General features: G+C 42.3%; 1 protein-coding gene across 11 annotated transcripts in view; it reads left to right on the top strand.

The window, feature by feature from the left end:
- The window catches only part of LOC119027344 (sodium/potassium/calcium exchanger 2-like), a 39,593-nt gene extending 25,941 nt beyond the window's left edge, over positions 1–13,652 (top strand). For 7 of the 11 annotated variants that reach the window (XM_037112467.1, XM_037112466.1, XM_037112464.1 and 4 more), the window contains 7 exons: positions 734–784; positions 4,307–4,405; positions 6,065–6,147; positions 10,966–11,100; positions 11,226–11,315; positions 11,721–11,887; positions 12,270–13,652. In XM_037112467.1, coding sequence (XP_036968362.1) covers positions 734–784; positions 4,307–4,405; positions 6,065–6,147; positions 10,966–11,100; positions 11,226–11,315; positions 11,721–11,887; positions 12,270–12,519 — 875 coding nt within the window. In that variant the 3' untranslated portion in view covers positions 12,520–13,652. The remainder of the gene's footprint in view (positions 1–733; positions 785–4,306; positions 4,406–6,064; positions 6,148–10,965; positions 11,101–11,225; positions 11,316–11,720; positions 11,888–12,269) is intronic. The other 4 variants (XM_037112473.1, XM_037112472.1, XM_037112471.1 and 1 more) reach the window with 1 other exon arrangement.
- The last annotated feature ends 12,326 nt before the right edge of the window (positions 13,653–25,978 follow it).

Genomic DNA, 25,978 nt, shown 5'->3' with positions numbered 1-25,978 from the left:
GAAAATTGGACCGAGCGGGGCTAAACACCACACGGCTCCCAAAACTTGGAGCTAATTTCCGAGCCGGGGTGCAGCGTGGGAGGCAGAGCCCTGTAGCCACGGGTCGTCTTCTGTTCCGCTGCTTCACATTCAGGTTCGAATTCCCAGCTAATTCATCATGCAGATGTGCTGACCGTCTATTTGCCGTTGCACCAAGAACTGCTACAGTAAGGGAATCAAATTAATTGTTCAGGGGCTCATTGTGGAAATAAAACGCTGAGTCATGAAGCCTTTGAATAAGCTTGCGTGCAGAGGAGAGGAGGACTCATCTTTTTGTTGCATGTTGACCCAGTAAATTCTCTTCTGACTTTCCTGTTCTCTTTGTTTTTAATATATCTCTGTCTGAACCTCTTATTGTTTCTTCAAGTCTATCGACTGCTCCCTCCCCCTTCCTTAAAATCTTGAATCTCCTCTCTAATAGCCCTCTAACCTGTGCCATTAGCGGGCCCTTTAGCAGATGAGTTACTGTAAGACTTTAATGTATTTTGTTTTTAAGTCTTTGCCGTTTTGTTTTGCACTTATGCAGTGATGACTCTGAGAGACTTCCTGTATGTCGCTCCGTGTGCCCGTGTGTGTGTGTTTGTACAGTATGTGATGTAGACCCAGCGGACCTGTCTTGTTCTGTCATGTTCACTCTTTTCCTTTTCTCTGTGTGTCCGTTGCCTTACCCTTGTCTTTTGCTGTGATGTTGTAGAGCTTGGGACTTATGGGAAACTAAAATATTATCACTCAATGACTGAGGAAGGTAAGCCTGAAAGTTTTCACTTGATTCTTTGAGTCAGCTTCTGTCATCCGTCTTGTTTTTTTCTTTTTTTTAATCTCTCTCCATCTTGACACGGCATCCCCGACCTCATCTTTTTGTTTGCTTGTGACATACAGTTTGCACAATTTTTGGCTTTTCAGTTCGACAACCTCTCTGAGATTTCACTGACATAAGTGCAAATCATGGTAGACGTGCCATTTTTTTCTAATTTACTTTATTTAATTGTCATTTTTTATTTTTGGCTTATTTCTTTTTGTATTTCTTCCCACAAAATATGTACATACATATTGTGTGTTACTGTGTGTAGTGTTTCTATGGATTAACAATATATATATATATATATTTTGCTTATATTTGATTCTGTGAGAAACCATTTCTTCCTCTCTGGATACTTCAAAGATGAAGTATAAGGCATTTATATTTATTATGCAGGCTGGTAAAACCCACACACACATATGCAGAGCATACCATCCCATGCCCCACACTCAGAAAACACAAGGCACAAGGTCTTCCTTTTCCTTTTCTCTTTTCTTTGGCCCTGTTACCCATCTGCGTCGCTGAGAAGTACATCATCCATGCCTCAGCGCTCACTCAGAGTCTCCACCCGCACCAGCAGCGGATGCAGACGCACAAGATGTTTCGTTGTTGAACTCCACAAACCGGAGTGACTCATTCAGCGGGTGGTTTCGTAACGGGCAGGGCTGACAGGGGAAACGAGCGGCTGTGTAACATCATCTTGGGAAGGGCTGGTTATTCTGAAAGACTCTGCAGTTGCTTCATCATGATGCAAACTGGGTGGTTCTGACGATGTGTGCGCCTCAAACGGACCTCCCAGGAAAGATTCTTTTCCTCACTTCGCAGACGGATTAGACGACCGTTTAAGTCAAGAAAGTTTTTAATTTTGACGCTTTTGTGGAAGCAAAAGGAATTTGCCTTTTGCTCACATTGAAGGAGCTTTACGGTTTCTTCTTTGTTTGTCCTGGGAGATAAGGCAGAATGAAGCTCCAATATATTAGCAGTGAATTTGAAGAGAATGAGTTAAAGGGGTTTATATGTAAGAATTTCTGTTGAAGTAATAAAAAAGAAACAACTAAAATTATCAACAGAATGTGAATTAATGACAGTTTTGACAGTATGAGATTGCAGAGGTATCTACTTAGGTTAGCGTGCTAACCAGCGAGCCGCAAAGCTCCTGCACTCGCGGTGAAAACTCCCCTTGTCCTTGAGCTCCTAGTCCAAACCGGTAGCTGCATGGCTAAGTGAGCTAGCTATGGTCATCCACAGTTAGCAGCATTTAGTGGTAACTCCCATGACATGCTATGTTTTGAATGGGCTCTAAATTTGACACGTGGACAATTCTTACGAGTTAAAAGTAGACTGTCTGTTCATAAGTTTTCATAAGTTAAATCCATGCATGATGGAGAAAAAATAGTTGCCAAACTCATGCTAAAGCTAACTAGCTTTGAATTCAGTGTTATTAATCTACTTTTTAAATCAGACAGACATGTCTTGCAAAACAGAGTTGAACGCTGTAATTCTTTTAGCCACAGACTGTAAATAATATAAAATAAGTTTTATTATCTGACAGCAGTGTGCAGCGTCTGCATTTAGGATGAAAGTAAGTTCTGTGGCAGTTATTTTTTTGTATAATCAGCTGAAAAATGCAGAAAAAGGAAAGCGTCTGTAGCACCTGCCTTTCTAGATCTTTGTGGAAACACTCTCCCAGCTTGTAGTGACATATCATACCAGGCTTATTTTCTTGACATTTAAGAATTTCCTTAGAATACCTACAGCAGCACAGCCCCACCCTGCTGCTTGTACATGCCGACCTGAGCGGAGACAGTGATCGCACATCCTCACAAATCTCTCAGTGCCACACACAACCCACTGATAACTACCGCCCAAGGTGAGTGATGTCAAGGCAGTGGAATGTGTGACGTCGTCTTGCGAAAATGTACAGTATGTGTGTGTGTGTGTGTGTGTGTGTGTGTGTGTGTGTGTGTGTGTGTGTGTGTGTGTGCGTGTCTGAAAGGAAGCGAGGTGGGGAGGGGCGGTGCCAAACAGTGGAAAAGGCAAAGTGAGAGAACGGCGGTGTTTGCCAATGACAGAGGAGTGTGAAAAACAGGGGGGGAAATGCGGAGTGAGGCAGAGGAGGAAGGCCGGCGGTGACTTGGGGTGGTTAATGATTTTGCCAGAAGGTCACAGACAGCGTTGGCATGGTTGGGTGGAGTAGGTAACAACGCGTCACTGTGTCAAGCACTGACAAATCAGCCGTGCGCCCTTAAAATGAAACAGAAAAAAAAATCGTTTGCATTGATTGCAGCGGGCTGATTGGGAGTCGCATGCATGCAAAACCTGACACGCACAGGAAGCCTGCGAAATGAGATATGGATACAGCAGCACGGAGGTTAATGATGCACAAGAGGTTTTACAGCAAAGGAACACGATAGATGAGACAAAATATCTCACAACACAGTGGCTTATGGCTGCTGACTCTGCCCAGCCTGCATAGCCACCAAATATTAAAAACTAATTTGTACAACATGGGAACATTAAAACCTGCACTGCTTTTATGCATTTGTACTCATATATCTTCTGTGTTGTTGTGTGTGTGTGTGTGTGTGTGTGTCGTTGGGGGATTTCAAGCTGTGGGGATTTCGCTGAAAGTCATTGTTCCGCCAGCCATCAACATTGGCGGGCAGGATTGCCTTCCTGGAGCCTTTATTTGTAATTTCACGAGGCCGTGCTGCTTATGTAAGCCACAAGGTCATGTTGTTCAATTGATGACTGGCGTCAGATCAGTCCACTGCGTCACAGCATCGCATTTTTCAGTACGAGCGGAGTTATTCAATCAATAAGTGTTATCAGCAAATAACTCTCTCGTCAGTATCAGTGATTTTTAAATAGGCTGTTGATTAAATTCTCTCATTAGCAGATGTCTCTTCCAGGCGACGTTTCTTGTGTTTCTCTGAGGATATTCACTCAGCTGCTGTCCCTAAAAACAAAAGAAAGAGCTACGATTACAGTGAAATCAGCTCCTTCCTGAGACAGTCACTTTAATGTCTTTATACATGTATTAACCTTAATACATCTGTTATTGTGCCGTGATGCTGCTCAGCCTTTTCGTTTGCTTTTAGTTCCCTGCTGACATCTCTTGTGAGTTTCTGACCTGAAATGAGAACTGAACGAGAACAGGAGTGGATCTGACCTCCAGAAGGCAGATCTCTTCACAAGAGATTCCCTCCCTGCCGCCTTTGCCTCCACCAAGGACCAGGACATTGCAGGATCATCAGTATATGATATGCTACGTCATATTGACCCTCGATGTTGTTGGAGCGGCAGTTTTGTGTAAAGCCACCCCCCCCGTGCGAACTGTGCTTCTGAAATGTGACCCATCTGGGGTCAGAGGTGACAGCGGAGGAGCTCTTACTGGGAAGAGGCCGAGAGGGTTTGAAGACGCGGCTCTCTGTTCTGCGTTTAACCACTGTGGCCATTCTGTTGCAGGTAAATTTCGAGAGAAGGCATCCATCCTTCACAAGATCGCTAAAAAGAAATGCCAAGTGGAGGACAGTGAGAAGGCCAATGGAGTAGCAAGCCGCTCAGGTAAAAAGCTCTTTGATGCTCCTGAGATGTGACAAACCAATTATGGTTTCTGGCTGTTGAGTTACATCTCTGTGTTAAATATGAACTGTAGCTTAGCATAATAGCTGGAAAAATGGGGAAACAGTGTGTCACTGTGCCTCGAAAACAAATCCCCCCACACACAACCCTCCTGCAAACCCACAATGAGCTTAGCATCAAGACAAAACAAACAATATAATACAGATACAGAGTTATTTAATGACCTTAGAGATGCTGTTAGGAGGATTTAACATTCTGACATTAGATGAGAAGATTGCACCACACGTCTCTTCACTGATTACGATGCAATCACGAGCAGCTGGTTAGCTTAGCTTAGCATAAAGTTGGAAAAATGGGGAAAAAAAGTCTGCCTGGATGACACAATGTGCCCACCAGCCCCACACTGCATTATTAATGTATACAAAAAGAGTAAAAACAACATGTTGAGGTTTTGCACAGATTAAAGAAGCACAAAGACGAGTACAGCTTCAAGTTTAGCCCAGAAATATGAGACAGAGGTTTTATCATCTAGCTGTTGACAAGAAAACAAAAAAAAAACGTATGTATTCCCAAAATGTCAAACTATTAATTTGATTTATTACTAATTCATTATCCACAAACATCAGCTTGCTGCCGCTAAAGGCATGGCCCAGATTAATATTCCTCGTATTAGTCATAAGGATCGCCCACTGAACTAGTTAATGAGCATCACATCCGACGTTAAACAAGCATGACATTATCAAGAACCGCCAAATTGATCGCAAGCGTTGTCTTCAAGCAGTATTCAAATCAGTCGTAGCCAGCGCCGAGTGTGATTCATGTGTGTTTTTCACTTCAAAGAGCGCCGGACCAGAGGACCAACAGGAGACACTTTCATGGCCACAGTGCCGTCAGAGCAGCAGAATCAAAGCGAGGCATAGACGTTCATCAACAAGGCAAAATTATGCTAACAGCGCCGCATTAACATATTAGCATCTTAATCAAAAGGCATGACTGGTCATCTTTGCAGAGTACTCTACTTTACAGGCCTCACATGTCAGTCCGTAGTGGAAGAGGACTCACTGTCAGTGTAGATAAGTGTATGATCAGATTTATATCCCGTCTTTATCTGAAATATCGCAGCATCCCGGCGAGGGAGCGAGGTCGTGTGGTGGACGACGGTGGTTTCACATTACCCATCTAAGAATCGCTCTAATTGTCACAACCACACTCGGATTAAAGCAATTTCCACCGCAATTATGGTTTTATCATCTGATTACATGGCTCTTGGCTCTTTGTGTTTTAATAAGGGCTGTTAAGTGAGTCTGGTCGCAAATGAAATGGAGTCGAATCAGCCAGTGGAATATGATGAGGGATGACGAGCGCGGCCTCAGTCCTGCACATGCATGTTTGTACACGTGGAGATATTTAAATGAACCGCGGTCAACTTGAAGAGCGTGTCTCCGATTGAGACTCTCATTCAGGTTCACGTCACTTTCATAATGGTTCATAACGGCTGGGAGTTTACATTTCCACCCGAGACGTAATGTCGTAAAAGGTTGAACTGCTCCACGGTGCTGAGGTGCTGTCAGTCTGAGGCGTCGACAGCTTTCCTTCCTCTAAAAGCTTTTCACTCTAATTATTCTTCAAACCTTCCCGCAGATAAGAACCTTCCAAACAGCTCCAGCGTGGAAGTGGAAGTGACACCACCCATGAACGGCACGGCGGGCCAAGAGGGGGAGACGGTAAGAATCCACAGCACACAAACACAGAAGAAGCTGCAGTTCCTCCACTCGCCGACAAACTGGGTCGTGTTGTGACGCAGCTGAGTGACAGATATCAAAGTTAGAGAGACATTTATGAATATTTTATGCCTTTCATCTGTGTCTGTGTTCCACCTTGAGCGTGATTGATGCAAAGGTTGCACTGACTATGGCACAGGTCACTACTGCTGGTAATTTCCCAGCATGCACTCGGACGAGTTCCTCCATCTTTAGCCAGACCTGCCAAAGACCCGCCTCCTCCCACTGAGTTCTGTAATCACACTCCTCACTCACCTGCTGCTGCCCGCCGCTGGTGCTCGAAAAACGAACACAATCGCACACGAGCCTCAACACACACACACACACACACACACACACACACACACACACACACACACACACACACACACACGTCGTCTTTGGCGTACGGCCGGGCACAGAGCCTCAGAACGGCACCGGCAGCAGCCGTACTGGCGTGAGGGATGGCTGTAGGGCGCAGCGACCCGCCGGGCCAGCAGACGGTCCTGGGGCAGGAGGGCAGCGAATCAAAGTCGCACACTAAGAAGGAAGCAGGCGGAGGAGGAGGCCGCCATCCTGCTGGATTCTCACCTGTTTTATAGCCGTGACAGAGAATAACCCCGAGACAGACCGAACACTGCTACCACTTCATCACACAGCAGAAACTTAAACCCACGACTCGATCTAAGAGGCGGAAATGTTTAGTTTTGGTGTAAAATACTTGTAGACTTATTGCTCAGATTGTTCACTTATAATCCGTAGATATCCAGAAATACAACAGAAGAAGACTGAAGCGATTTAGGATAACAAGTGATGATTATTTCCATATCAGTTCATCTGCCAATTATCTTTAGGATTAATCTATTAATCTGTGACTCATTGAAATGCTGAAAAAAAAAGGAATCTCATCACAATTCCCGAGATAGTTTTGTTTAACCAACAGCTGAAAACCCAAACACTCATTTATAATCACGACGGAGAAGAAAGCAACTGTTTTGCATTTATGAAGCTGGAACCAGCAAATATTCAACATCTTGGCTTGTAAAGCATCTGAAACAAACAACCAGTCATCAAAATAATTGTCAAATATCACTGAATCGATGAATCGACTAACTAATGCAGCTGACTACTTGAGGAGCTAACAGAAGTGTGTAGATATATTTAAAGGCTGTAACAGGATGGAAGTCGGCCATTGAAATCTTGAGGATCGAACTTTAAAGAAGCCACATGTTTCCTTATTTTGGCATCAAAACAATTTTTCTCTCATGTTCTCATCGTTTTCATATCTGCGCTCTTCATGTGCACGTATTCCTAATAATCTTCATCACGAGGCCTGAAACAATAGGCTGTACTCTGGGTTAATCTGATGCAGTATACCTTTATACGAGCCACTAATATATTAATCTATTTTTTTTCCAACTGAAGGATTTGTAAAAGGCTTTGCTGACACACTGTGATAAGACCCGTAGCTTTGCATACGTAGATCTCCACAAAACTATAGGGATTTATTCTTGCACTTATCCCCATTTAAGTCACAGTCCAGGCTTCGAAAAGCAATGCTGGTAGGAGGACCTGAACCCAGTTCTTAAAAAAATAAAATAACGAATCCTTCTGCAATAAATAGATGTAGTAGAGTTGTGACATACAGCAGGCCTGCTGGCTGAGGTCCAGGCTGTACAGCCAGGCGTGGAAGCAAACAGCAGGCTCTCAGAATAGACTGCACAAGAAACGGCTAAAGATGAGCAACATGACCATGTGTGTATTGATCTGTCTCACTGCAGCGAGTTGTTTTCAGATTGATCTCTCACTCCCGGGTTAATAATAGTCTTTACTGATGAAACTGTCATCGCCGGCCTGGAGCTGAAAATATTGTGCATTTAAAGAGCAGCAGCAGTGCAGCCTACCTAAGACTGAACGCACAGCTCTCTGAGGCCAAGGCAGACAAACTCAGAGGCGGAAGACAGATGAACTTTTTTCTGAACTTTTCACTGAATCTGGAGGAGCTGGATGTTTACTGGCATGCCTGAGCCTCATACGCTGCTATTTTTAGAGCTCTGTCCCACAGTGCACCTGCCCGTGTCAGCCTGGGTGTAGCTGGAAACAGCTCACACCTTCAGATGACGCCGGGGGCCTCCGTCATGCTAATTGTTCAATTCCTCCCGGACGCCTGTGTAACCAAGATTTGGGAATAAGGAGATAGTTAAGGTCAAATTAAAAAGTGCTGCAAGATTCCCTGCATTCCTTTTCTGTTGTTAAACCCCTTTGAGAGCTGTGGCGACAGAAATGATCATACACTGTAATATTTCCCCTAAAACAGCAGAAGTTAAAGGCAATACAGAAAGAGCGCGGTGAACATTCATCTGGTTCTAATTTTATATTGCGTCTTGTAAAGATGGATGGTGGGGTATGACTCACAGCGAATTGTCTTTCTGCACAAATGTATTCAGGGTTTTCCACTTTCAGCGACACATTTTGAATATTTATGAGAAAGCGTAACGCTCCTGTAATCACGTCTTTAGATAACATACTGGGAAACTATGGAAAATCATAACCGGCGGTAATTCATGACTCATCCTACCTCCTCTATCACAACTACAACGATTTCAGGAGAAAAGAAAAACGTGTGTCATGGGTTTCTCATGGGATTCTGGGTGGAACTGACGTTCTGTTTGCTTTTCTTTTTTTTAGCTAATTAGCATGAGCTTTTCAAGTCCAGATGGAGCTCCCAAATCCAAAAGATCCAGACAGCAGATGCTGATATTTATGCCATGACACTTTTAATATTCAACAACTACTTAACTACTAAAAGAAATGAGTGTGGACCCTGAAGAAAGGCGGTGAGAAAATGTGCAGACAAAAAGATCTCTTCATTCATTCTCCTCATTTCTAAAGAGTTTCGGGCATGTTCAGGAAAAGATTTCTGTCCACGCCGTGCTCTAAAATCTTTGATCGACAAATGCATCAGGATGCAGGCTTCACAGCGGCTTTGCTTACAGAAAGTGTGGGACCACATAAAAAAAAGTGTATGCCTTGCCTCACACCAGGTGTCAGCACACACGCTTCCCTCAGGAAAGGAAAAAAAGTAGCAAATGTCACGCCTCCCCTCGCAGCTCTGTGGTGCCTGGTAAAAGTCAGTGCCTTTAAGCTCGGAGTTGGCGGTGTTGCCAACTGAGGCACCACAGGGCAGGAAAGGCCCCCAAGGGGATGGCATTTGGAAACCATCTCAGAGAAGGGAGCACCGGCTCTATGGGATACTTTTGCAGAGAAAGCAAGTAAAGCAGATCATAAATAGACGAGTGACAGGCTCATAGTGCGCAGTGTCAGCCAGAAATAGTCACCTACATGCAGTCAACATATCCACGAAAGAGCTGAGGGGCAAACTGTGATGCAACATAATGCCACGGTTTCTGTTAGAACATGAGAGGAGGCGCTTCCGTTTGCCGCTCACGACTTCGTGTCTATAAAAAGCAGTGGTTAAGAACTGATCTTCTGGAAGCCTCAGGTTTTTGGTTTTAGGCCTTTTAAACAGAAAACAATGCAGCCATCTGGATATGGAGAGGAGGAGAAATCAGAATGCCGAGCGTAAGTGATGCAAGCGCTGCCTTTTGTTTGGCAGCTCTGATTACCAAGGTTACCAGGCAATACTCAACAGCAGTAGCTGTCACAGCAGGATAGGCTCCATATGATTCATGATTTGAGCAATAGCCAGCTTTAAAGATTCCTGCTTCGCTCTCTGAGCGGGCCTAACTAATGTGATTGAGGCTGTTGAGACTTAAATGCTTTTCTTGACAAAATGATTGTTCACTGAGCAACAGCTGTTATCGACATCTGCCTCGCTGTATGTCTTCTGTCCCTGTCGCTGCCTTTTGCACCTTTTTGCTGCTTGTAGTTTCACACCTTGGCCAACGATAGTCTCAAAAGGACAAATTCTAGTTCATCAGTGAGTTCTGCTCAGGTCTGCATGTGTGGACCTGTTGTCTGCAGGTCCCCACGGCTCTGTAGCATCTCGTATAATTGGAAACAAAGGGACCCGAGACATCTTTCCACTCTCAGAAGGGTTTGTTGTTGTACCATTAAAGTTTACAAGTACCAGAATGTTTAATTGAGGGTCTGCTTTTGCACAAGTAAGCACAAAAGCTGAACAGGTAAGCATGTGTCATCTTCAGACAGTGACAGCTTGTTTGATGCTGATCTGCACAGGGGTGACAGTCTTTGGCTCACTTGGCATTCCAGTGGCAGGTCCAATCAGACCCCGGGGTTCTGCCGGTGCAGCCAGCATCAGCAGGCAGCAGTGATGAGCGACTGATGACTGGAGAGGCCGAGCCCTTCAGGCTCGCTGCAATCTCCCAAATCACAGTCATCACACTCCTCTGTCTTATGGTCACTGCAGAGCAAAGGCACATGCACATCAAGGTCCTGCCATCAGTTTTCTGCAGACCTCTGTGCTGTCACTTCCCTCTTGAAGCGCTTGTGTTGCGAGAGTGCTGCCTGTCTCTCTGGGTAGTTGCCATGGAGAGGTGTGTCCCAATGAGACAGGTTATCAAGCTAACGGAGACACTTGGACTGTCATGAATTTTTCCCTTCATTACTTTTGGAACATGCAGATAGTGTGACTCAACTCAGTGTGCTGTTTGCCTCGTATTCATCCTACTAAACATCAAGCGTTAAACACTAAAAGGCATGTGGACAAACAAGCATGTAAAAGCGTATGATCCATTCTGACGAATGTTTTCCAGCCCTCACCTCCCTGCCGTCTTTCTGTTTTTCTGCGTCTCCTCTCAGGCTGAAGACGAGGAGGAGGAGGACCAGCCTCTGAGCCTGTCCTGGCCCGAGTCCAACCGCAAGAGATTCACCTACCTCTTAATCATCCCCATCGTTCTGCCCCTGTGGCTCACGCTGCCCGACGTCAGGAAAACGGTGTGTGAGCCTGAGCTCATCCCACTCACAACAATTCAAAACAAGAATGTCATCACTTCTTTCTCTGTATTGACTCCGTGTTCGTGATATTCACACTTTGCTCTCTCTTATTCTCGGTCTTTCAGTCCTCAAAGAAGTTCTTCCCCATCACCTTCCTGGGTGCCATCTGCTGGATCGCGTGTTTCTCCTACCTGATGGTGTGGTGGGCTCACCAGGTATATATACATTTTAACAAAGGTTCCTTCCCTCCCTGCGATGTGACTCTGTAAAAATAATGAAGAGTCGTGTGATCACGACAGCAGCCTCCAGAACATTATACAATCCTAACATATGCATAATCCCTGTCAACAGAACCAACACAACAAAGGCAAGGCACACTCGTCTTTTCTCTCCATTTCTCATCCTTGACATTTAGAATAAAACCATATTCTGTCATCCGCCCACTCATAAATAATTACAGCTGTCTCATTCAAAACAAAGAGATTGTCAGAGCTGGAGTTTTGTCACCTGCATCACCTCCCGAGCATCACGAGGAAATTAAAAATAGCCGGAACAAAAGATTAGGTTTTATTTACCCCTGAGCTTAGTTTCCTTTTTCTTTTTTTTTTCTTTTTTTGCAGGTTGGAGAGACCATTGGGATTACAGAGGAGATTATGGGCCTGACTATATTAGCAGCTGGAACCTCCATCCCTGACCTCATCACCAGTGTTATTGTGGCACGCAAGGGGCTGGGTGATATGGCTGTATCCAGCTCCGTGGGCTCCAACATCTTCGACATTACTGTTGGGTACGCTGTCCGAGCATGACTGGAGTCCTGTGCAGGGTCACTGCTGTTTCTATATATGTATTTTTTTCATATTAGGGAACTGAGAAAGTGCTGAGAAGGGTCTATTCTGAGAGCGAGACCAGTATCGTTCGAGCAGCAAAATGGTCGTAGATCCTACGCTAAAAAAAAAAATCTGTCAATAAAGATTTTCTTAAAAAAACAAAAAAACTACGAAATGTGATGAAAGACAAATAGTTTCTAATTACATGAAGCATAAACTGCTGAATGACTGTGTCCATGTGTATTAGACACCGACAGCCTTACTGCTGTCTTCCCAAAATACTAAAGTGTGTGTCCTTGTTCACTTCCAGCCGCTCACTCGCTTGTGTCTCTGTGTCCGCAGCCTGCCGTTCCCCTGGCTCATGTGGTCCTTATTCAGAGGCATGCAACCGGTGCAAGTCAGCTCCAACGGCCTTTTCTGTGCCATCGTGCTCCTCTTCCTCATGCTCCTCTTCGTCATCATCTCCATCGCCGCCTGCAAGTGGCGCATGAGCAAGCTGCTGGGCTTCATCATGTTCCTGCTGTACTTCGTCTTCCTGGTGCTGAGCGTCATGCTGGAGGACAAGGTCATCTCCTGTCCGGTGTCCGTCTGAGGACCTTTCGAGGGCCTACTTCCTCTCCCTCGTCACTACCACAATCACCGCCGACACAGCCATCCTTATGTCTGCCATCGCTCTCACCGACCCTTGTGATCCTTTACCCCAGGAATAACCGATGAATAAGGAGGACTGGACCAGAGAGGAATATTAAAAAAAATATGGAATCTCCTTATATTTTCAGTAAGCAGGTGGTGGCGGGGAGGGGTTACACCAACAAGGGAACAAAACTTTGGCTTGGCTGGTTTAGCGTAGGCCTAACCTGAGTGGATTTTTATTTATTTTCATGATTTAATTGGCAGGTGGGGAGGGGGTTGAGGGGGGTTGTACCAGCCAAATATAAAAAGCATTATGCATGCCATTAGTGTCACTAGATGAGCTGGAGTCAAGACTGCACCTGGTAGGTTGAGGAGAACGACCTCCTGTGAACTTTGGAGGGAACGATTCACCGTATGAAACTCTCAGTAATAAATGCAGTGGCTGAGCTGAAATTGTTTGAACACACACATGCACACACACATACACACACGTTCAAAAGACTGAGACTCCGTCGCCAAGAGTGAGTTTGAGGACGAGGAGAATGGCCGACTGTGTGGATGAAGATTTTGTGTTTCCTGTCAGAAGGTACCGAGCGAACACAGACTCTCTGCTCCTGAGCAGCGAGCGATGAAACGTCTCAGCCAGGCGGGCGAACTTCTTCTTTGTTACTTCTTATTTGCAAATTCATCATGTGCTCAGTCTGAGCGACGAGTTTAAAGCTTCCCCCCCTTCCCTGCCGGACGTCATCTTCCAACACTGAATTTCTCCTCAGAGGATTTCTCTCTTTTTCTTTTTCTTTTTTTCTGGATTCATTTTCATGAGATATATAGACGTAGCATTAGATGTTCTGTAGCAGTATTAGTTAACGTAGAGTCATCTTGACAATCTGCTCCTCTGTTTTTTTGTTTCTGTTTTTTGCCACTGAACGCCACGTTCTGATTGTACAGAACTTTTCATGCTTCACACGCACCGACTGACAAAAGCAAGAAAGGAAAAAAAAAAGCCTAACTGAAGTTTAGCCTCTCAAAATATATGCTAGCCTTCGATATCTTTCACTGGTTGGAAAAAAAAAAAAAAAAAAAAAAAAAAAAGGCATGAGGACTTTAGGCTCATTAAAGTTCAATGATGAAGTCAATGTCAAAATAATACATTTGAAGAGAACTCAACAGTGTTTAAGCGTCATGGTTGATTTTAGATTAGTCAATGTGTAGTGCTTTGTTCACAGTAGAACTGGGCTCAACTCACCGGCTAGTCAAACTCCCGGGTTCGTAGTTTCAAGGAGTCAACTGCATGTAAAAATAGACACTTGGAGGTGAATAATACCAACCGACATGTGAGAAGTTGTATACCAAAATGTATACTTTTTCAAACATGTTTCATAACTTCTTAATGCAAACCACTGCTCAGTCTCTATGTAGAAAAATGTCAACCTGTATGGTCAACGATATCTATCAAACTTGTGCAATTTCTTTTCTAATCAAAGGTGCTTTTGTGTGCATGTGTGCAATCTGCATTTAAAGTCATCACACAATGACCATTCCTTATATTTACCTATGACTAGAAGACGTTATACTACCAGTATTTTGCGACTAACTGCAAAATAAATATACACCAGTCTGTGTTTTATACTGGAAATAGAGACCATTAATCACAATCTCTCTTTAAGCTACATAGAATGTGGAAAATCACAGATTAAACAGCAATATACCGTGTGTGTCGTCGTTGAGACCCCCACCCACACCCCCATGCGTCTGTCCCCCCGCTGTCCTTCTGTCCCACGTGCTCCGAAAAAACCCTGCGAGATAGAAAATAATAAATAAATAAATAAATAAATGTAAAAAGCGGGGCGACCACTTCTCCGCAAGCCGCCCTCTTCCTGTTAGAGCTGGCCAGAAACACCCGCTTTTACCTCAACACAGCCTCTGTACAGCAGCTTCGTAGGAATTAACTGTAAAATAATCGTAAATAGATTCTCTGAGTGTGTGAGGAGAAATGCATGCGAGGACATTTGGGCTGGATACCCACCGACTGTACAGCTGAGCTTAGACCAACTATATATGTTCACTTTTATGCATCCGCTCAGACAGGAACACCAAGAACTCATTGGTTTTACTTTGTAAATACAAACACCTTTTCTTTTTTCTTTTTTTGCGAGAACCAAACGGTTAACACGTGTACTTTACTCACTTTTATTTATCTTCTTTTTGTATTAGTGGATGGAAAAGGACAAGGATGTGTGGCCGTTTAGTGTCATAGTATTACTGAGCAAAGAAACACAGCACCAGAGCATTTATTTTTAGACTACTCAACATCCCATTAGCACACTTTACACTGTAAGCATGTCTGCTGAGCTTCTGGAAGGAGAACGGAGGGCATTAAACACCGCGCGGCTTCCTCGACTTCGACAACAGTGGGATTTAGCGATGCTGACGCCGTGTTTTTCTGACATTTGGCAGAAGGTTGCAAACGCACGGGGAGAAGAAAAGCACGATCCCTGCATCAACCCAACTCATGTGTTGAAGTGTTACGGTACATGTGGTGCTCCCTCATACAGTCCGTGTGCTGGAACACTTCCCCAGCCACGATTCAAAGAGTCGGTTACCTGTATGATGACGCCGCGATCAGACCGCCCACGAGTTGATGACACGATCACACCTCTAGTTTCTACTCCACCCTCCTTTGATATTTTGGGAAACGCAGTTCTTTGAGATTAGATGATGAGACGGATGCCACTTTTGTATCAGTGCAGGTACATTATTAAACAAGAGCTAACAAACAGGAGACTAGCTAGCCTGGCTCTGTCCAGAGGTAACAACATTAGCTGAGCAGCAACTGTCAAGCTGCAGTTGCAGGTTTGCGCCCTTTCCAGGCTTTGTGCTGAGTTTAGCAAGTTACCTGCGATAGCTTCATTTTCAGCGGAGTGACATCAATCTTCTCTTCTAATTCTCTGCAAAAGAAACAAATAAAAAAGTATTAGTGTGTTTCCACAAAATGTCTAACTACTGCTTAAACAAAAAGAGGATGTCGGCTTCAGTTTGGTGGAATTTCCCTCCACTACTGTACGGTCACGTGTGCAACATTTCTTTTCCCAGTGGCTCCAAATTTCTCATGGTGTTTTGTGTGAGAGGGGAAAAGAACAAATAGGGGAAAAAAATAAAATAAAATCCAAAGGGCGAACCGGGTAAAAGCACGCCAGCTTGGCAGTGGCTGCGGTTTCCAGGGTGGAAGTTGACCACTGATGAACATTTCTTGCACTGTAAATGTTTTATTTTCTTGGTGTTAATGTAAGATTTATTTAAGGTGTACATATATACAGAAACAAATTAACCATATAATCTATATGTGTACAAGAAATATGTCTCTTTATGTAAAAACACAAAGTATATAATAAAACAAATAAAGATGATAATTCAAATATGCAACAATGTGTTGTGCTGCTTTTAAATCGCTGTATCAAAATGTATTTTACGGGACATTTAGGTGTTTATTAACCTATCGATCAGCAGCTTTAACTTGTCATTTGTTCATATATTTAGTCAAATTTAATTAGATATGTTTAAAGTAAAATGATATTCAAAAATAAAAGAGTAGATGCAGAAGTTGGAAAGCTAAATATCTGAAGTACTCGTGTCCATGTACTGCAGCAGTGAATATGAGAGACCATAACTGTCAGTAATGACACAGAATAATTTGCATGTCAATTAAAAAAGATTAATTCATTAATTAACTGCGACAGTCAATAAGCCCACACATACATAGCTCAGTTCAGATTATTTCAGACATGTTTTAAATGAATATTAAGATATTAATATGTCTTCAGTGTGTCTCTGTATGCACACCTGGCCTACACACTTCTTTACTAAGCTTCTGTGCTTTTAATCTTCCATAAGAATCACTTCCTGCAGGTGTCGAGTGAGCGCGCCCCATTGTTCAGTCGACCTAAGCTGCTTTTGGTTTCCCTTTTGTCTGTCCCTGTCTGCTCGTTCAGCAAAATCAAGTTGACTTCTACAATCAGGCTTTCCCCAGAACTCAGCTGCAGAGAAAAACAACCTGCTGAACATCAGTTTTTTAAAAGGAGGCCGGCCTCAGTGGGCGAACAGCTCTGTGTTCAGGGGCAGTGATCAGCTGTTCTTCACCTCTCCTGCAGCACCTTCCTCCAGGACTGAAGGCGAGCTGTGGAATAGGGCGCCCTCTGGTGATCACACCCTGACACAAACTATGACGCAATCATGACTCTGATGCAGTCCAGATAGTCCACCCACCTACAACTGTCCACCAGCTGCGCTTTCTACTGAATAACCTTTGTCTTTCCTTGGAAGTGTGTCTCACAGTTTTCCAAGTACCACCACATTATGTACTCTTACTTCCCCCTAATTGACTGAAGATAAATGCGACATGAGTCAAGCTTCTGTGCCCTCATTTTCTCTTTCATGTTGGATCCTGCCGGCAGAATTTAAATGTCGAGATCTGTTGTGTTTCCACAAAATTTGCTGTTATTAGCTTGTAGTGAGAGATAAGGAGGTGGTTTCCAGGCAGCTAGGAGGAAAGAAAAGGGGCACATTCTCAACATGCACAAACACGGAGGCCAACAGGAGGCACCTGGGCACCCTAAGGGTCCCTGTGGTGCGATGTTAAAACCAGTGCATCCCATCAGGGCTCAGACATAACATACATTTAATCTTGATCTTTAATTAAGAGGCGCTATTAGATCCGGACCAAAAGGGCAAGTTGCATGCGGGTGAGATTGCAAGATGTTTGATTTTCTGAACTTGATAAGACATGCACGAGATTTCTCAAGGCAGGGTAACAAAACATTAATGGTGGTAAATATGCCAAGGTAATTTTATTTGTGGTGTTCATGGAGAAATCTCCTGGTGCTTTCTCCTACCTGGACTTCAGGAAGGCCTCTCTCATAGTTCTGTGTAATCACCCCACAAAAGGTACAAGCTACAGGAGGAACCAGTTTATCTACATGTTCCTCCAGGACTTTCCAGACCCGCAAAAATGATCCACAACCACATCTCTGATAATTCCTCAGAAGCGTGTGTCATTTTCCCCAGAATTCCCGCACTTTCCACGGTAACCTTTCACTGGAAACTGTTCCTGAACATGTCTATCCGCAGCCTCTGCTGCCGTGAGTCAAGACGAATCATCAGCGAGTTAATTTGATTAGTTAAGTAACTTCCAGCTTCAGTGTGTAAAAGGATAAATCACCAGCACTGGAGGTTAAATCACTGCCGCTGACAGCACTTGTTGGAACACGGTGGCTCTACGGGCTGCTGTCTGGTTGCTGTAGTCGGGTTTCATTTTAAAAATTCTGGATAGCATTCTCACTTTTTCTGGATAACGTTTGGTTTGGAAGACATGACAGTCTGGTAAGTCCCATGAAGTCAGACAGACAAAGGAAGCTGTGTGTGTTGCGTGGCTGGGAGTCAAAGGTCGGTTGTTTTGGGGCCAAATATGCGTTTAAACTTACAGTATGTACAATTACTGAAGAGTAAATTAACGGCCAGATACATTTGTGAGAATATTTCCAAGAAGAAATAATAATAATAATAATAATAATAATTATTATTATTACAATAATAACATTTTTTTTTAATTAAAGGTGACTTTATAGTGAATTTAACTTTATTTGAAATTTTAATTAAATGCTTTATAAACCATTTATAAGCAACTGTAAAGACTTATGAACATCAGTCTTTGTAACTGCCATCTAAATGTTTTATTACAGTATTTATTCGGATTTATATTTTTTTTCATCAAACAACTGTTTAAAAAATGTTTTTTTCAAAGCATTTTGCTGTTTATTGACTATTAAATGAAGTTTAAATAATTATAAATCTAACATTTCTTCATGGTTGATATTTATGATAAAGTGTTTATGGTTATAAAAAGAGGATGAAATGAGATGATGAATAATTAAATGTGTGAACTGTGATTTAAATGACTGTAATGCTTCTGAAAGGTGTGACTGAGCTTCAGTTGTGACGTCTGTGCTTTTATATTTGATCTGTGCAGGATTTTCCAAATATTAACGACTGTATGTGCTTTATTGTATTAAATTATTAATTCTAAATAATTTCAGAAAGTATTATTTCTTGGTAGAGACAATAGTACGCACAAACATCCTTTATTCAGTCTCTTACGTGCAGAGCTGTAAACTGAGATCATCGTGCAGCTTTATTTTCTGATTGTTTGTTGAATCTTCTGTGGCTTTGCTGATAGTTTTTAATTTTTTTTTTTTGAATTTTGATTCCTAATTTAGGTTTCAGTCATGTTAGTGTAGCAGCAGCAGTCACAGGTGTGCTGGCACTCCAACAAGATAATAAACTCATTTTTATATGATTTGAAGACATCAAATAGAAGATAAAGATGCTATAAATGAATAAAACATAACAAGTACAAAAAGAAAAATAAAGCCTGGAACTGGACTCTGACTTTTCTGTATATAAATGACTTTAATTAATTTTTAATGTAAGTGTTTAAAAGTGTTAAACTCTTTGGATGTACACGTGGTAGCTAACTTGCCTTTAGGACTGTACGATACGTGATAAACTGACACACCCAGAAAAAACTGGGTCATCTCTAAAGATGTTACATCCAGAAAACGCCCGTTTTTATTCATCACGAACCGCCGATGTAACTGTGAGATTGTGCTGTTTCTGTCCGCTCAGCTGGATTTACCTGGCTGAATTAAATCTAAACAGTTTAATGATAATTGTAAACTCATTCTACATTCATACTGTGGCACCGTGATACCAGTGAATTATGCAGCACACACACACACTTAGAGACTTGTTGTTTGCAGGCTCACCGACGACGTCACTTCAAATAAAAGCCAATTCAGGTGAATTTGGGAGGAAAGGTGAGAAGCACAAGAGCTGAAAGTATTTGCTTGTTTTATAACGGGCAACTGGATTTCAGGATAATATTGTGTAACGTCACGCCGGCCTAACGTGAACAAAAATAAATATCAAATCACCGACGCTGGGAGGCGAGATCACCGGCGATTCATTCGGGCTGATTCACCGAGCCGACTGCGAAGAAATCAAAATTCCATTAAAATTTGTGAGTCAAGGCCGTGCTGGCAGAGCCGGTGGGGATTTTCCCTGCTCCAGCTTACATTTTTAAAACGGTCCAGCTCACTTTCTAAGTCACTTGCCAGCAGTTAATGAACTCCGCATGCTTCCGAGGGCAAGGTTAGCAGCACCGAGGGCGTCCTGTTCAGCAAGTCAGCTTACTATCGGCCAGACTTTGCTCAGTGACTTCATCTGTTCGCTCTTACAGGGTGTGCTTGCATTTGACTCAGCAAAAAAAAAAAAAAGAAAAAGAAAGAAAAAAAGGAAAATGTCAGAGGAGGCTCCCGGCCAAATCCTGCACACTCACTTGATCCTGTTACGAGCACGGCAGCAGTGAGGCAGACTTTGGCTGCAGAATGAGAGAACAGATTCAAAATATCTCAGACGCAGACGAGTCATCACCAAAAGTGCCCTGTTTGGCTGTTTTTGGGGGATTCATGTGGGAAGCTGTTTTCATGACTCCTTTAAAAAGAAGTGGTCTCAGTGGACTGGAGGCCGGTGGGTGACTCATGAGAGGGTCTGTGTTGATCTGAGTTGTAACTGCTGCACATGTGGCTCCGTGATTCAGCTGGTGAATCGTCTGAGAAAGGGTTTTTGGTTTACAACGCAGAGAAAATGATGTACAACAATAGCCTTTCAAGTTGAGGTGCACTAATATGTCATTATGACATCTGTGACCGAGCGCGCCAAGTCACACCGAATAACCAACCATCAGGCGAGGCCGAACCTGCGGCTGCTTCTGAGATGAACAGCTGGCAGGACTAAACTTCAACTTTCAGGATCGAAAGAGAGCTGAAACAAACTGATTTATTAGCCTGTGAGATTGTATTAACGTTTGTCTTCATTGCATCACTTCACACTGACCAGTTCCTGTATGAGTATCAGCTACGATACAGGACTGATACTTACAGGCTAATTCCTAAAATTAGAAATGAAACATTCTTAATCGTACAAATTCAAAGTTGACTTGTTAGAAATAAAATGCACCTTTGTTGAATTTGGCTCATGTGCAGCAGCTGTTGTCTGATCTGAGCTCTGCGTTCATCGAGTCGAGCTTCTGTTACACTTTGTGTCAGTGTTAACCATTTTCTCTGAGGCTGTGGTTGTGCGTTGTGTGTTGGTTTGTGTGTATTTCCTTGTTGGGTTGTGTGTTTTATGTGTATTTTCTTGAGTAGTTGTGTGTTTTGTGCTGTTTTGTGTGAATTTCTTGTTGGGATGTGTGTACTGAGCCGTTCCCTGTATATGTTCTTGATGTGTTGTGTGTTCTGAGCTGTTCTGTGTGAATTCTTGAGTTGTGTGTATCTTGTTTCTGCGTTGTGTGTATTTGTTGTTGTGATGTGTGTTTTGAGCCATTCTGTGTGTATTTCCTTGTTAGGTTGTGTGTTTTATGTGTATTTTCTTGAGTAGTTGTGTGTTTTGTGCCGTTTTGTGTGTATTTTGTTTCTGGATTATGTGTTTTGTGCCATGTTGTGTATTTCCTTGTTAGGTTGTGTGTTTTATGTGTATTTTCTTGAGTAGTTGTATGTTTTGTGCCGTTTTGTGTGTATTTTAATGCTGTGTTGTGTATTTAGAGCAGTTTTGTGTGTATTTTTGTTGGGATGTGTGTATTGAGCCATTTCCTGTGTATTTCCTTGATGTGTTGTGTGTTTTAAGCTGTTTTGTGTGTATTTCCTTGTTAGGTTGTTTATTTTGTGCTGTTTTGTGTGTATTTCCTATTCTGAGTTGTTTGTATTTTGTTTCTGGGTTGTGTGTTTTGTACCATGTTGTGTGTTTTAATGTTGGGATGTGTTTTGAGCCATTTTGTGTGTATTTCCTTGTAAGGTTGTGTGTTCTATGTGTATTCTCTTGAGCAGTTGTATGTTTTGTGCCATTGTGTTGGTATTTTAATGTTTTGTGTAGATTTCCTAATTTGAGTTTGTGTATTTTGTTTCTGGGTTGTTTGGTTTGTGCCATCTTGTGTGTATTTTTGTTGGTATGTGTGTGTTGAGCCATTTCTTGTGTATTTTTTTCTTTGGTTGTGTGTTCTGAGCTGTTTTGTGTATATTCACTTTTTGAATTGTGTGTATTTTGTTTCTGGGTTGTGTGTTTTGTGCCATTTTGTGTGTTTCATTGTCGGTCTTGTTTGTTTTGTGTGTTTTCTTGTTGAGTTTGGTGTATTTGCATCATAAAGACCCACTAAACTACAGGCAGTGTAGACTATAAATAGTGTGTGTGTGTGTGTGTGTGTGTGTGTGTGTGTGTGTGTGTGTGTGTGTGTGTGTGTGTGTGGCATTAGTCCAACTTTTATATTGTCTCTATAAAAATATCAACTATAACAGTGAACATATTACAAAGCTCATAGTTGTTATTCTAATATAGCAGAAAAAATATATATTTAAATATGTATAGATATTTTTTCAGTTATTTATAAAAGATGGAAATGAAAAGGGAAAAGGTTGACATGTTTACAAATGTGATATCTTTGATTTATGTTTGTGATGACACACCTGGGTAACTGCCCTCCAGCAGGTCACCAGCGCCTGAATACAGAGGATTCCCTTCACAGTCACAGCTGTGTTTACAGTGTGTCTCTGAGCTCCTCACATTGACTCATGATTTACATTTTATTTTGGTTCCTAAATCTCCATTTTACCTTTCAGACCATGTCTCAAAAGGTCCGTGCTCTCTGTTTCATCTGGCAAAACCTCAAATGTATATTTAGTGTTATGGTAACGTTACGTGAAAATAAAAGATGACGCACAATAAATGACAATTCTTCACACTGGTTGGAACCTACAAGTTGTGTTTACAATGCTGTAACCATGATAAACACATGCTTGCTGTACGTAATGGAAAAGTTAACCCTGTCACGTCCTGTAATTGTCTTTTTACTTTAACATGTTTGCTCTGTGGGAGTCGACAGGTGTGTCCAGCGCCGACACCTTAGGAAGTGAGTCATCAGTGCCAAAGGTGCCACAGTGCAGTTAACGTTGGGATCGTCTGATTGTCTGAAGAGGAGGAATAATCTCTTGTTCAGCAGCTTTGATTCAAACATGTGATATATATACTTAACATACGGTGACAGTTTGATCAGGTCTAACTTTGAACTTGTAATACACAAATATACAAAAGTATGGATGCTAAAGTAGTGGAGTATACAAGAAAAGGACAACTTGAATACTCATGTAAAGTACAAGTACTCCAGTGACTGAGTTCAGGGTCATGAACGATGTTTCCTGTCCTGGACGGCCACCACATTCTGCGTCTAGACAGCCTTTGAATCATTGTGTGATTCATTAATGAAGCAGATCCTGCAGTCCTGATTTATTTTGTGTGCGGGTCAGCAAGTCAGATTTCTGGTAAACTTTCTGGGCCCACTTTGACTTGGTGGACGACACCCATTTAGTCATGTGTGTGGACAGAAGCTGCTTTGTGGAGTCAAGAAGGGAGTCAGACAATCAGACAATCCAACACGTTCAGGATTGTACCTTGTAGAGTATCAACACACATCTGTAGACGTTTTTATACCTTTTACAAACAAAGTTGTTGCATATTTTACAACAGACTTACTTTTGGGGAGGTTCATCAGTCCTGACACGTCTCTCTCCTCAGAGGGATGTCCCCGGCTAAATTAGGCCAATGGGATTCCTCGTCGGCGCCCAAAGGTGCAGGAAGCCGCTCCAGAGCTCCCCGGCCAACCCAGAAACACACCTACTGCGTTGTAAACCGCCGCAGTCATCCGCTGACACTGCCTGGCGCACAAGTGGGCGGCGAAACGCACACTTATCTCGTCCTGCCTCAGCCTACTTCTTGTACTGTGCTGTCGCCTGATGGCAGGACACATGGACCCCGGACAGGCAGCGGGAGGCGGCAGGTCTCCTGTCACACGCTTCAACAGGTAGGATGGACCTGCAGGGCGACGGCAAGCGGGAAGGAACGAGCATTCCGGCCGCTCTCTAAAATGGATCCTCTTCGCTTTTTTTTTTTTTTTTCCTTTTTGCGTAATTGCAGTTTTGATGCGTTCTTCTCCTCGTTGACGGGGCCTGTTTTCAAAACATGGCGCTTTGTTGACCGTAGAGAACCTAAGATCGTATTAATTAATATCACAGCGTTTGTTTCTGAAGTTACTTTAAACTGGAATCATCTTGAATTACGCACAAACCTGATGGATCAACGTGCGTCTGTAGCGTGTGTCCAGGATCTCCAGCAGTGTGTTGGGATGTCATCCCAGCAGTCCTGGATGAGGATGAACCCTCGGCCTGAAACTTTAAAAAAAAAAAAAAAACATGGACTCTCCCTCCCGAGCTCCGTGTGAACAGGGGTTCGGGAAGGAAGGCAAGATGTTGGCATAGCTGTTGAATTGAATGCCCTGCTATGCCATCAAATTGCCATCTTTCTGTCCCCTTTGCAGCAACTTCTCCATGGATCCAAAAACTGTACCTGGAATCTCCCACAAAGTCTTCAGTCTTGTGCTTCTTTGCGACGTATTAGGTTAAATATTTACATAAAGTTTGGACATGTTGAATCCTGTGCAGGTGATGTGAATGTAATTAACTGTGTACAGCAGGGAGAGGTCATAAGGAAGAGCACTATTTGTCTATAATTACAAACTGTTTTATATATTTTTTTGAATAATCTGTGTGTGTCTCGAAAATAATACTATTTACAGTGTTCCACCTTATTCCCTATTTCCTGATACAGTGCAAGACAGTGACTGTAACACTCGTTCAGTCTTTTCTTGCTGTTACGGTTGCATTTAAAGTCTTTCATCCATATTGTTTTTGACAGTTTTCAGCCATATCGTCCCGTCAATTCCTGTCAGTGAAGTTTAAATCGGTGTGTAGTGATGACAAGATAAGAGGAAAAACAACAACTTCAGGAGGCTGAAGGATTAAAATCTTTTATTATCTTGAAGAATAAGAACCTGTATAAAATACTCTGTAGCTAAGTTTTGGTATATTAACATTATGGTTACATTTGCTCTAGGATTGGATCTAAGATCATTTTAAGGTACAGGCACTCTGCAGGATGAGAGGAACATTAGAAACTACTCTGGTAATCTTCCAGAGGGGAAATTAAACACACAGATAATTCTGTATAGTGTATAAAATTCAAGTAAGAAGAGAATACAATAGAAACTACAGCAATTAAACTCAGATTACAGGCAGCAGCAGGACACGTACAGGACCTGCAGCCAGTGTTGAATGAGCTGAATCCATCCTGAGCAAACACAGCCGGAGATTAGAAGGAGCAAGTCACGGGAGGATAATGGCAGAATGACAGTGAGCCACAGGTGGCTTCTGGTACATTATACAGTAAACTTTATACATATGTGTTTGTGTGGAATTTAGTGATATACTATAACAATGTTAAGTACAATTGAGTTGCTACAAGACTTTTTTCTTTTTATGCTGCTTTGCACTCCACTGCATGTTAGAGAGAGACGTAGTTTTTACTACACTACATTCATCATAAAGATATTTATTTCTAAAACATTATACATTATCTACCCAGCGGTGTATTAAATATTGATGTGTTGATGTGCGCACACACACACACACACACACACACACACACACACACACACACACACACACACACCTGTAATATTAACCCAGTTATATGATATACATGTATGAAACAACGTGCACCCCTAAAGAAGTCAGTCTGCAAACATTTTCCCTTTAAGTCTCAATGCTGTAAGAACATTTTTGTACCTTGGTACTAAAACTTTGAATTGTATACACACCTGCACACCTGCGCTGCACCTTCGCCCCTTAAAGGCCAAACTATTGAAGTTATTATTGCTGCTCCCTGTACTATCAACCCTACATGTAATGTTTTTTTAATATTGCAAAAAATTCTAATAAATGTGTCTGTTTTCTGAATTTATTCCCAAAAGCTTCATTATTTAAAAGTACGTCCAGGTATGTGAATGTCCAAATAAATACCACTGACAGTTGTTTCAGAATATAAACTATTTAAGCTGTGTATGGTTTTCTGTCAGTCCTCTTCAGAAATCACTTTTAAATAAATGTTTTAAAAACATGTAAATATTTTTGATGGTTGATTTCATGTATTTATTTCTTTACTCAGTTATTCATGTCTGCCACCAGCTTCTGGTGAAAAATACCAAATATATTATCTTTAAAAAAAAATATTCAAAGTTAAATTAAGAGTTAGAAAATATTGTATTAATTTCATAAAATTTTAATTGAAGTTTAAATGATTTATTTAAAATATAATATATATAACTATATAACATTTTCTCTAAAACTGTCCAATGAGCGGTTTGTTCACGGTCGTGTTTTGATCACATGATCAGCTCTCCTCGGTCATGTGACCGCGTGACGTCA

This window comes from Acanthopagrus latus, chromosome 10, assembly GCF_904848185.1.
Source record: "Acanthopagrus latus isolate v.2019 chromosome 10, fAcaLat1.1, whole genome shotgun sequence".
Lineage (NCBI taxonomy): Eukaryota > Metazoa > Chordata > Actinopteri > Spariformes > Sparidae > Acanthopagrus > Acanthopagrus latus.
The sequence above is the reverse complement of the archived record's forward strand: the minus strand, read 5'-3'. Positions and strand labels throughout refer to the sequence as shown.